Below are 13,141 nucleotides of genomic sequence, written 5' to 3'. Positions count from 1 at the left end.
ACAGGAATTTCATAGTCATATAATAATACAATTAATATCCCTAAAAGCATTTTCATAATAATCCAATTTCCAGGTTTATTGTATTTATGTCCCATGAAGTATCCTGAAAGAATAATTTCCAATTGTGGGGGTGAATCTAATAAATAGCTGTTGCACAGCATACATTGTATTAGATTTGTGATTTAAATGACATGTAATAGATTAAGACTATAAGATTTATCATTAAATGGATATTTTTAGCTGTAGTTATTACCATCTTTGATGTTACCCACAAGCTCTATTGACAACAACATTGTATAGAAGTTTTAGAAATAGGATTCCATATATGGGCATCACTGTTTAGTCAGTGTTTAATGTGTCATTTTCCTTTAACAAAAGACTCAGTTTATGGCATGGTTTTAAATGTTACCTTGATAGTGACAGTGGGTTTGTTATTTGTATACAGTATTAAGAGATCATTTCAAGAAATACTGAGAAAAATATGACATGATAAAAACTCCAGTAAAAAAAAACCAACTTTTTTAACAAACTCATACATAATACAATGAAATGGCTTTGAGTATAAGGATCCATTTTGATAGCTTGAATTGCAGTTGTAATATAATGGACTTATTTTGGAGGATGAACCCTCATCAGGGAGGTTCAAAAGTAAGTCCATAATTTGTAAAAAAAAGATCCTTCTACGTAAGTGTGTAACACCATTATTTGATTTTGTAAACAAGCAGACCCAGACATTGACAGGTTAATTATAGTTCAATTTACCTGCGATTTATTTAGCCTTTTATTGATTCCTTTAAAGATTTAATGATTACTGAATTACCAGCAGAAATGTTCTATTAATTAGCCAATTAAGTTGATCATCATGTATAATGTGCATGTAAACTAGTAAAGGTTAAACCTGGGGTTCGTTGGGCTTGGAGGGACATATAAGTGTGACAGGTAATTGATTTTTACAACCATGAAAAGTGAAAAGTTCAATGTAAATTTATGAACAAAAATGTTATCATGACACATGATCAGAGATATTGAAATGTGAAACACAGTATTATACCTAATGTAGTTGATTGTCATTATATCATGTACATCCTTTTATAGTAAAAAAACAGCTGTTTGAAACGAGGCAACATTACTTTACTGCATATATCTGTGAATGTATCCCAATTTTGCAACTTGTCAGGAAATATCGTGGTCAACACTACTGAAATGGTTCTTTACTAGAAATTGTAAAAAAAGATATATACATTTAATTCATATTATTGCCTATATTATATAACATATAAAGCATTGTGTCATCATTTACAATATAAAAACTGCATTTAGTATGCCTTATTTTCTGATAAAACTTCTTTGGTTCAAAGTTTCATACATTATTTGTCCTTTGGCAATATACAAGTACACGGTTGATGCAGGATAATTGGTAGTTTTTAGCTGTTTTGCTTCTAGACATTTCTGTATCAGATTCTATTTTAATATATTTAGTTTGCTTCAACAAAGTTGAGGATTGGGCGCCCACGAACATGTTTATTTCGCCACATTCTGTATGTACTTGTCCCAAGTCAGGTGCCTGTAATTCAGTGGTTGTCGTTTGTTGCTATATATCATATTTGTTTTTCGTTTACTGTTTTGTTCATAAATCAGGCCGTTAGTTTTCTTGTTTGAATTGTTTTATATTGGTCGTTTTTGTGGTCTTTTATATATCTTGCTATGTGGTATGGGTTTTCTTCATTGTTAAAGGTTGTACAGTGAGCTATAGTTGTTAACTTCTACATCATTTGAGCTCTGGTGGAGAGTTGTCTCATTGACAATCATACTACATCTTCTTATTTTTATTTTAATAAAGTTTAGGAACATCTGTTTATTCTTTGTTACCTCAGCATCCATGTACATATCTGCATCCACAGTCTTATCTTGAGGACTGTTAAAACCAAGCTCCTTTTTAAAAAAATGCATCTACTCTGTCCTTCAGGAATAGGTAAGGTGGTCCATACTTCATGGTTCTACATTGACTTTTGTTCAGATTACAAATAAGTATTTGCCATATTACAAAAGTGTTAATTACCTTGTATCCACAACTAAACCAGAACAGGATTTCAGGGAATAGAATAGAGAATGGAAATGGGAATGTTTCAAAGAGACAACAAACCAACCAAAGAGCAGAAAACAGCAGAAGGCCACCTTCAACGGAGCGAGAAAATCTTATTCCTGGAGACGGGCTTCAGCTGGCCCCAAAACAATAATGTATACTAGTTCAGTGAAATGGAGGCCTCTGTTAACTCTGAAAAATACAAATGAACCAAAACTAAAAAACACACAAGTCTTACAAAGGCTAGAGGTTTCTGACTTTGGACAGGTGCAAAAATGTGGTGGGGTTACACATGTTTTGTGAGATCTCAACCCTCTCCCTATACCTCTATCCAATGTGGAACATTTAGAGAATCTTCAGTGTCTAAAGGCATTTTGCTCATCCTTATATTTTATTTCATCCAAATGATTTTTGGGGTTTCCCCATACCATATCTATACAATGTGACAGTGAGTTATAGATATGTGAGCTCAGCTTACAGATTTTCCAGTTTTTGTCTCGCCTTGACGGAGTCAAAAAGCCAAACATACATTGTATGTATGCTGTTTCTGGTGTCGGCAGCAGCAGGGTCAACATTGTATTAGTTTGTGATTAGATCTAATTTATGGTGAACCACTAGTGGTAGGTCAATGATATTTGGTATGCAGTTGTATTAGCATTGGCACATCTCATTTCCATGGAGATTATTTGGCCCTGCCCCCTCAGTCATGGTCTATTAGTTTGTGATAAGTCAGTTCAAGGGGAATCATTAGTGGTAGGCCAATGTTAATTGGTATGCAGTTGTATAAGCGTTGGCATATCTCATTATCATGGAGATTATTTTGCTCCTCCCCAGTTGGCCTTGCAAGAATTTTATGGCCTGCTGTAAAGCAATATTGCTGCCTCTATCCATATTTTCTTTTCTTGCGCTTATTCTGGACAATCAACTTATTGGTAAAGCATTTCTCTTAGATTTAGTGTTTATTTGTTCTTGTCCTGAAATATTTGCCACTAGACATTAAGCAAACAGTTACTTCATACGTGGAAATTTTTACCTGGTGGTTATTTGTGGTTATTTTGCAATCATGCAATATGAGGGAATATCCCCAACTCAAATGGTTTGTTAAAAGCAATGATCGGATTCTATTAGAATCTGTTGGTTAGTTGTCTCGTTGGTAATCATACCACATATCCTTGTTTTAAAATGATATTGTTGTTATAAAAGGCTAAAATATCCTTGTTGAATGAATTTTATCCAGGGTGGAAATTTTAGTTTTTAAGATAGCAAAAATAACAACAACCTGATTGAATGTATATTAAAATAGTAAACATTTAAAAATTGTTAAAATATTTCATTCAGTTAAAGGTTTTATTTTCTGTTTGCAGGTTTGTAGTTTTATTAGATTGCTTTGTTTCGATATAAACAAATAAATTTTTTTTTTTTTCAGAATATTTTCATTTTTAGATGTTGTTTCATTATGCAGATGTGCCAAAGTATCAAAGGCAAGTATTAAGTGAAAATCGAATAACATTCTGAAACTAAGACTTTGATTTATAAAAAAGCAAGAAAAAATAAGTTTTATAATAACAAGACTTGGTAATATTTGTTTTGCCTGTGACTTTCATCGCAGAATATGAAATCGGGATTACTATCAGGCTGAAGAGGCATTCCATTTTTGTAATAAGCTTAAAATTTCAAAAGGTTGAAAACCTGGGTGCTTCATACCTTGTATGCAGATGCCTTAAGTTACGAAGGTCTGCCATATGTCTTGGATCACATTTTCATGGTTAAGCAACTGCTTAAAAAAATGTACAATTTTTTTGTCATGTGATATACAATGACTCACTTATTATGAGTAATAGGATGATTTTATTTGGTGTATGGTATCCTTGTTAAGTCTACATGTCTGTCAGACAGGGTTGATATGACCTTGACCTCATTTTATGGATCAGTGATCAAGGTTAAGTTTTTATGTTCGTCTGTAGCTCAGATACTAATAGTATGACAACAACTATATGTGGTGTATGGAATGATTGTTAGGTGTACATGTCTGTCTTGCAGAATTCACCTGACCTTGACCCTATTTTCATGGTTCATTGGTCAATGTTAAGTTATCCTGGTTAACTCTCTTTCTTAGATACTATTGTCAATAGGTCAACTATATTTGGTGCATGGAATAATGGTAAGGTGCTCATGTCTGTCTGGCATGTATCATCTGACCTTCACTCGCCTGTACGAAATGTGACGCCTGTAAATGACACGGAAACCAGGCGTAAAAGTCGTACTTTATCCTGGCATCATTGCAGTGTTTAGGGAATGCATGTCAGGCGTCAACTAGGTGTAAACCAGACGGAAACCAAGTGTAACTGAGGCGGAAACCAGGCGTAAAATTAAGCGTAATATTTAAAGGAGTACGCCTGGTCAACAGAAAACCCGGCATAATATGCAAATGAGTACGCCTGGTCAATAAATAAACCAGGTGTAATATCCTTACATATTACTACACTTTATTTAAATCAGTGTATTACCCTAGCTGTGTACTTTGCATATTTGATACAAACTTGTACTGTTGCCTAAATTTCTGATTGCTTGACATAACACTTGAAATATAAACCATTGAAGAAGCTATATAAATAAATACATATTAGACAGACACAGCTGGCTCAAATAAGTTTAAGTTTAAATAAGAATTATGACAATTTTTCTTGGAATAAAACTTAACATTTTGACTAAGTTGTTTTGAAAATTAAGTCATTTGAACTAAAAAAATTCGGTAATAATACTACAAAATAACTTGTGAAAGATTTAAATGTTATTATCCAAGGATGAGGGTTTCCTGAATTTTAAATTTTATGTTGAAAAATAAAAACTTAATAACTTAGTTACTCACATAATTATTATTTACCATGTATACTACTGTTCCTTTCATTTTGCATTTTTCATTCATCAGTTTGATTCGATAATTCCAATTTCAAATTCTTCCAAAAGCACAAAAAAAGCAAATTTCCCCTGAATATATCAAGCTGCCATATGTCCAATTCTTGCAAGCTAATATCAGAGAGCCAAATTTTGAAAAAGTTTCCCATGATCCTTTAAACAAAGCATTATGGGTATTATGATTTACGCCCTCCAACAGTTTTAAGCCCGTAGGAAAATTTACGCCTTGCTTATTTCAATTTACACCAGGTTTACCACTTTTTTCTACGCCTGTAAGTGCTACAAATTTACGTTTCTTGCCCCATTACGCCTGGATCTGCACACATAACTACCACTTACGCCTGGTTAACACCAGCTTTCCAAGCGTAGTACGCCTTATAATTTCGAACGGGCGACCTCATTTACATGAATCATTCCTTTGATAATGTTAAGTTTATGTGATACTTGTAGTGAAACTTTCATCTTTAAGACTATCAACATAAAATCAATCATGTCAGTAAAGCAGGTGAGACATTTCAGCTTGTGCACTCTTTTTTTTCTACATTACTGGTTTATGTAATAATGACTTATTTATTTCACTTTTGCAGTTTTGGAATTTGTTAGCATTAGATGGAAGTAATTGGCAAAGAGTTGACTTATTTGAATTTCAGCGTGATATAGTTGTAAGTTTATCATAGAATTTGAAGTATCAAGTGTCTGGCTGTGTCATAAGGTATATATACTGAGTAAAAACAAGTTACAACATATATTTCAATTACAAAACTTTTTTATTTTTTTTGGCATGTTAAAATTACCCCTTAGGGTTTATTTTCTGTGTTACAATAATCTAATATTGTTATGCTTAGAATTATACTTTATTTTTGCAAATATTTTATAAAAATATTTGCTGCTAACATTTTTGTTTAGCTCAGTATCCTTGACTTGTTTAATAAGTATGGTCTGCATATTGAATCTGATATATACTGGTAGCCAATAGAACAAAGGAAGAAGTGTGATTATTTTATAAGGGCCATTATATTTTGACCATATAAAAAACAGAAAAGATTCAAATTCTTCTATCCTTCAAAAATATGTTAACTTTATTGAGGATATTGTCTAGTCATTTTCCTATAGAAATGTCATTTCTTAATTTATGTCTCCTTGACATAATTCACTTCCTCAACCATATATTGTCAACTTACATAGAAATTCTTGATAAAATAATATTCATGAGCAACAGCCTCACTAAATGAGGATTTATTCAGCATCAACATCTTTGATAAAATATATCTTATAAAAACATATTTTAGTCAAGACTGTAGCTCGTGTTTTTTATGCCCCCGCCGTAGCAGAGGGGGCATTAAGTTTTACCCTTGTCCGTCTGTCCGTACGTCCCAAATTGGTTTCCATTCTCTAACTTTAGTTTGCCTCAACCAAATGTTATGAAACTTATACACAATGCTTATTACCACAAAACACAGATCAACTTTGAATTTTGGTGGCGTCACTTTTACTGTTCTAGAGTTATGCCCCTTTACAAATGGAAAAATTGCAGAATTTTTCGTTTCCGTTCTCTAACTTTAGTTTGCCTCAACCAAATGTTATAAAACTTATACACAATGCTTATTACCACAAAACACAGATCAAGTTTGAATTTTGGTGGCATCACTTTTACCGTTCTAGAGTTATGCCCCTTTACAAATGGAAAATTTGCTGAATTTTTTGTTTCGTTCCCTAACTAGTTTGCCTGAACCAAATGTTATGAAACTTATGCACAATGCTTATTACCACAAAACTCAGATCAAGTACAAATTTGGGTAGCGTCACTTTTACTGTTCTTGAGTTATATCCCATTATAACGTTATATGCAAGCTGGGGAATTTATTTATTATTTGGAACATCCCAAAAGGCGACAATTTTGGCAGTTTTCCATAAATGCAAGAAGTTTAATGGTCCAATATAAAATTCAGATATATTAGGACTTAAATCTGACAGTCATATGCTATTAAATGCCTGTAATCTGACAGATTTATTATATTTTGAGAATTTCAAGTTAAAGGAGTCAAAAGGGGAACTTAAGGTTTGAATTTAAGTATGAATTTTCTTTTAAATGCTCTCAGTTGAGCATATTCAAGTCTTTAACATTTCTATTTATGTAACTTTCATGAATATTGGTTACATTTAGCTTCTATCACAGAATGCCAATAAATACCAAGTACTGATTGAAGATTAAGCACCAATTAAACATTTTATGCAATTATATTAAAGTTTCCTGTTTATTTTATTGATTTGTGAACTTAATTTTCTTTAATTTCATTTTTGTATTGTGAATTCTTTTGCAGGGACCTGTTGTAGAAAATATATCCAAGAGGTGTGGAGGATTTTTAAAATCTCTTAGTTTACGTGGCTGTCAGAGTATAACAGATAATGCTTTGAAGTAAGGTTTTATTTTAAGATATTTTTTTGTCTTCCTTTTATTGTAGTAAGTTTGCTGAAATCTAGTGAGGTTAACATTATTTCATTTTTCATATCTTTTACACAGAAAACATAGTATTTTGTAATTAGAGGTAGGTACTGGTGTATATTTTGTAAACTATTTGCATCTGTTGTGTGACAAGACAAGTAAAAATTCAATGATTAGTGTCATTTACTTCAAGAAGATGCCAGTCTGAAAAGGATTTCATTTGAATGGTTCCTTTTATGTTTTCATGATAAAGTCAGTTTCTGAGTGACTTTTAAATTACAAGTTACTTGTATTTTCTTGATAGAATCATTATACAGTGTATGTATATATCTGATGGCATATAGGTCTCTTAACCTATAAAATATTTGCTATATACCAAACATATCTGTACTGGTCTAATACCATTTACTGTCATAAATACAGGTGTTTGTAATTTTTAAAATATTTTTTTAACATACACTTTTTTGGAAATATTCTTTAACATATAAAGGATTATCCAAAGTTACATTTAAATTCTCAAGAAAGTAAACTACTTGTGTGTTCATTTTTGCATGATATTCCAATATTGAAGTCATATCATATGAACCAAATGCATCCTTAAACTGCCAGTAAATTTGATAGCTGTTATTTATCATGATTTTATCTTAATTGAAATCAGCTAGTTACACTGCGTGATAGAGGAGCGTAGTTAAAATTTGAAAGTTATCAACTTTTAAATAGAGGACTTCATAAATCAATGATGTCATGTCCACTTAAGAGTATCTTTCTATGATGTTTTTTAAAAAAAAATGGAAAACTCTGCATTTCCCTGCTGAAATGGTTAGAACAAAACAAGATAACAGAAGTATTCTGTATTTATGCATAAAATCCCAGGTGATGCTAACTCCTCCTTGGTCAGTATATATTTCTGTTTAACACCATCAAAATCTTAAATAAAACATGTATATATTTTCACACACTGTGCTTGTATTTTCTTAAATTGAATTTTAATATTTAAAATCAGGGAAAAAATTAGCAATGGTTATTATATCTTTAATTTTATGTTTCAGAATATTTGCACAACAATGTAGAAACATTGAAGAATTAAATTTGAACAATTGTAAAGAAATAACAGATGTGTAAGTGTTTAATTTTGATTACTCTTAGCACCAGGCATCTACCTCCCTTTTTATACAACTGCAAAAAATTTTTGCAGTCGTATATTGGTATGACGTTGGCGTCATCCTCGTCGTCGTCCGAAGACATTGGTTTTCGCACTCTAACTTTAGTTTTAGTGAATGGATCTCTATGAAATTTTACCATAAGGTTCAATACCACAAAAATAAGGTTGGGATTGATTTTGGAGGTTTTGGTACCGACAGTTAAGGAATTAGGGGCCAAAAGTGGCCAAAAATAAGCATTTTTGTAACTTCCAGACATAACTTGTTTGTTAGTGTATGGATCTCTCTGACATTGTACCACAAGGTTCCATATCACACAGGGAATGATGGGATTGATTTTGGGGGTAATTGCCTCAAAATATTAGGAATTAGGGGCCAAAAAAGGGGAAAAAACAAGCATTTTTCTAGTTTCATGACAATAACTTGTGTGTAAGTGTATGGATCTTTCTGAAATTGTACTTCTAGGTTCCATATCACAAAGGGAAAGCTGGAATTGAGTTTGGGGGTAATTGCCCAAAACGTTTAGGAAAAAGGGGCCAAAAATAAGCATTTTTCTAGTTTCCAGACAATAACTTGTGTTCAAGTGTATGGATCTCTCTGAAATTGTACTGCAAGGTACCATACCACAAAGGGAAGGCTGGGATTGATTTTGGGGGTAATTGCTTCAAAATTTTAGGAATTAGGGGCCAAAAAAGGTGCAAAAAACAAGCATTTTTCTAGTTTCAGGACAATAACTTGTGTGTAAGTGTATGGATCTTTATGAAATTGTACTACAAGGTTCCATATCACAAAGGGAAAGCTGGGTTTGAGTTTGGGGGTAATTGCCCTAAACGTTTAGGAATTTGGGCCAAAAAGGGGCCAAAAAACAAGCATTTTTCTAGTTTCCAGACAATAACTTGTGTTCAAGTGAATTGATCTCTCTGAAATTGTACTGCAGGTACCATACCACAAAGGGAAGGCTGGGATTGAGTTTGGGGGTGATGAATCATAAGGGGGTTCAAAAAAATTGGGGGGGGGGGGTGGGGTTTTCTTTAAAATTTTCCATTTTAAATTGGTTATTTCTGATTTATATATAAAAGCAAATAATAATGATATGGTTTGATTAGGTAAATTAAAAATTTTTTAAGTTCTTAGACCACATTCATTCTGTGTCAGAAACCTGTGCTGTGTCAAATATTTAATCACAATCTAAATTCAGTGCTGTATCAAGCTTGAATGTTGTGTCCATACTTGCCCCAACTGTTCAGGGTTTGACCTCTGCGGTCGTATCAAGCTGCGCCCAGCGGAGCATTTTATTTCATTATCATTAGTGTCAAAGTGACCTTATTTTTTTTATCTGAATTCTTCATACAAGGATTATTGTCTAGCTTTTAAAAGCATCAATAGCATAGATAGAAGTTTCATGAAGATTATAGAAGTCACCCTGTCTGTTGGACTGTGTGTACATGTGCCTTAAAAGTACATCTCCTCCTAAACAGCAAGATGGATATTTATGAAACTTTACACTGTTGTAGAACATCATCTGTGGATGTGCATAAAGGAATATAATCCTGTTCAATATGTTAAAGTGGAGATAATAGATCTTACTTATTTCAATATATATATATAATTAGTATTGATGGGCAGAGGCCGGGGTATCTCTTTGTTTGTTCACTCACAGGTTAGTTTTATTTTTGCAAATTTAAGTCTTTTATCTGAAAAACTATGCAGACAAACTGAAAACAGCATATTTGTCGGCTGCACTTTTATGGTCATGGTCTAAGTTTGAAGATTTCCAGCTAGAATATGTTTGAATCAAGACATGTCAATGAAAGTTATCCTTAGCATAGCTCTGATTCCTTGTTCAGGTTTGGCTATAATTTTGATTATTTGTTTGGTTAGGTTTATAACATTTGTATTAGGTACTGGTATTTCTAATAACTTGGCCTCAAACCTCACTGTCGCCGCAATATAGCCTTTTTGTGCTGATGCAGCGTAAAGCAATCGCCAATTAAATCAATTAAACCTCACTGAAGAGACATTAATTGTCTCAATGTCCATCTTTTGTTGTTTAATAGGAACCATTAATGTTATCAGTTAAACAATGTTGCTGAAATACAGGTTACTGGTATATGATGTCATAAGGTTGTTTGAAATTTAAGAATTTTTCACATGAAGAAAATACTCAAAAACACTCTATAAATATTTTGCCTTCTTCTGTGCATTATCCTTGCTTAACAGTATGAAAACATATATTCTTAAAGACAAAGTTTTACTCCTAACATTTTGCTTATAATTCATATTTACAGAAATACAATGAATCAGTTAAATCAGTGCAACAGTTTTTGATTTTGTTTTATACAACTGACCAACTGTAATCATTTGCTGGTTTGTAACTGACAAAGAGAGGCGAAAGATATTAAAAGGATATTCAACATCATAAGTCGAAAACAAACAGACAATGTCATGGCAAAAAACGAAAACAACCAACAAAAAAAATAGAACAACATTACACAAAAAACAACAGTACACAAAAAAATTCTTAACCTTACAGAAAAAAAATTATGAGCTGTGAGATTGTCAGTCACATATTTTAATATAACAATAAATACTTTTTTGTTTCAGTACTTGTGAACACTTAGGGAAGCATAGTCATAAGTTAAGTTGGTTAGATATCAGTTCATGTCAACAGATTACTGATAAATCCCTGAAAGCCTTAAGGTTTGTAGTATAAGTTAAGTTGGTTAGATATCAGTTCCTGTCAACAGATTACTGATAAATCCTTGAAAGCCTTAAGGTTTGTAGTATAAGTTCAGTTGGTTAGATATAAGTTCTTGTCAACAGATTACTGATAAATCCTTGAAAGCCTTAATGTATGTAGTATAAGTTAAGTTGGTTAGATATCAGTTCATGTCAACAGATTACTGATAAATCCTTGAAAGCCTTAAGGTTTGTAGTATAAGTTAAGTTGATTAGATATAAGTTCATGTCAACAGATTACTGATAAATCCTTGAAAGCCTTAAGGTTTGTTGTATAAGTTAAGTTGGTTAGATATCTGTTCTTGTCAACAGATTACTGATAAATCCCTGAAAGCCTTAAGGTTTGTAGTATAAGTTAAGTTGGTTAGATATCAGTTCATGTCAACAGATTACTGATAAATCCTTGAAAGCCTTAAGGTTTGTAGTATAAGTTAAGTTGGTTAGATATCAGTTCATGTCAACAGATTACTGATAAATCCTTGAAAGCCTTAAGGTTTGTAGTATAAGTTAAGTTGGTTAGATATCAGTTCATGTCAACAGATTACTGATAAATCCTTGAAAGCCTTAAGGTTTGTAGTATAAGTTAAGTTGGTTAGATATCAGTTCTTGTCAACAGATTACTGATAAATCCCTGAAAGCCTAAAGGTTTGTAGTTTAAGTTAAGTTGGTTAGATATCAGTTCATGTCAACAGATTACTGATAAATCCCTGAAAGCCTTAAGGTTTGTAGTATAAGTTAAGTTGGTTAGATATCAGTTCATGTCAACAGATTACTGATAAATCCTTGAAAGCCTTAAGGTTTGTAGTATAAGTTAAGTTGGTTAGATATCAGTTCATGTCAACAGATTACTGATAAATCCTTGAAAGCCTTAAGGTTTGTAGTATAAGTTAAGTTGGTTAGATATCAGTTCATGTCAACAGATTACTGATAAATCCTTGAAAGCCTTAAGGTTTGTAGTATAAGTTAAGTTGGTTAGATATCAGTTCATGTCAACAGATTACTGATAAATCCTTGAAAGCCTTAAGGTTTGTAGTATAAGTTAAGTTGGTTAGATATAAGTTCTTGTCAACAGATTACTGATAAATCCTTGAACGCCTTAAGGTTTGTAGTATAAGTTAAGTTGGTTAGATATAAGTTCTTGTCAACAGATTACTGATAAATCCTTGAAAGCCTTAAGGTTTGTAGTATAAGTTAAGTTGGTTAGATATAAGTTCTTGTCAACAGATTACTGATAAATCCTTGAACGCCTTAAGGTTTGTAGTATAAGTTAAGTTGGTTAGATATCTGTTCTTGTCAACAGATTACTGATAAATCCTTGAAAGCCTTAAGGTTTGTAGTATAAGTTAAGTTGATTAGATATAAGTTCTTGTCAGCAGATTACTGATAAATCCCTGAAGGCCTTATGGTTTGTAGTATAAGTTAAGTTGGTTAGATATCAGTTCATGTCAACAGATTACTGATAAATCCTTGAAAGTCTTAAGGTTTGTAGTATAAGTTAAGTTGGTTAGATATCAGTTCATGTCAACAGATTACTGATAAATCCTTGAACGCCTTAAGGTTTGTAGTATAAGTTAAGTTGGTTAGATATCAGTTCATGTCAACAGATTACTGATAAATCCTTGAACACCTTAAGGTTTGTAGTATAAGTTAAGTTGGTTAGATATCTGTTCTTGTCAACAGATTACTGATAAATCCTTGAAAGCCTTAAGGTTTGTAGTAAAAGTTAAGTTTGTTAGATATAAGTTCTTGTCAACAGATTACTGATAAATCCCTGAAGGCCTTAAGGTTTGTAGTATAAGT

General features: G+C 32.3%; 1 protein-coding gene across 1 annotated transcript in view; it reads left to right on the top strand.

Moving 5' to 3' along the window:
- Nucleotides 1-13,141, top strand: part of LOC127728094 (F-box/LRR-repeat protein 2-like) — a 47,335-nt gene that overhangs the window by 16,933 nt on the left and 17,261 nt on the right. Inside the window, exons 3-7 of the mRNA XM_052235318.1 lie at nucleotides 3,510-3,564; nucleotides 5,587-5,661; nucleotides 7,321-7,415; nucleotides 8,492-8,560; nucleotides 11,207-11,302. Coding sequence (XP_052091278.1) covers nucleotides 3,510-3,564; nucleotides 5,587-5,661; nucleotides 7,321-7,415; nucleotides 8,492-8,560; nucleotides 11,207-11,302 — 390 coding nt within the window. The remainder of the gene's footprint in view (nucleotides 1-3,509; nucleotides 3,565-5,586; nucleotides 5,662-7,320; nucleotides 7,416-8,491; nucleotides 8,561-11,206; nucleotides 11,303-13,141) is intronic.

The sequence above is a fragment of the Mytilus californianus genome, unplaced genomic scaffold, assembly GCF_021869535.1.
Source record: "Mytilus californianus isolate M0D057914Y unplaced genomic scaffold, xbMytCali1.0.p SCAF_2, whole genome shotgun sequence".
In the NCBI taxonomy this organism is placed as follows: Eukaryota; Metazoa; Mollusca; class Bivalvia; order Mytilida; family Mytilidae; genus Mytilus; species Mytilus californianus.
Note: the sequence above shows the minus strand (reverse complement) of the source record. Positions and strands in the feature narration are given on the sequence as shown.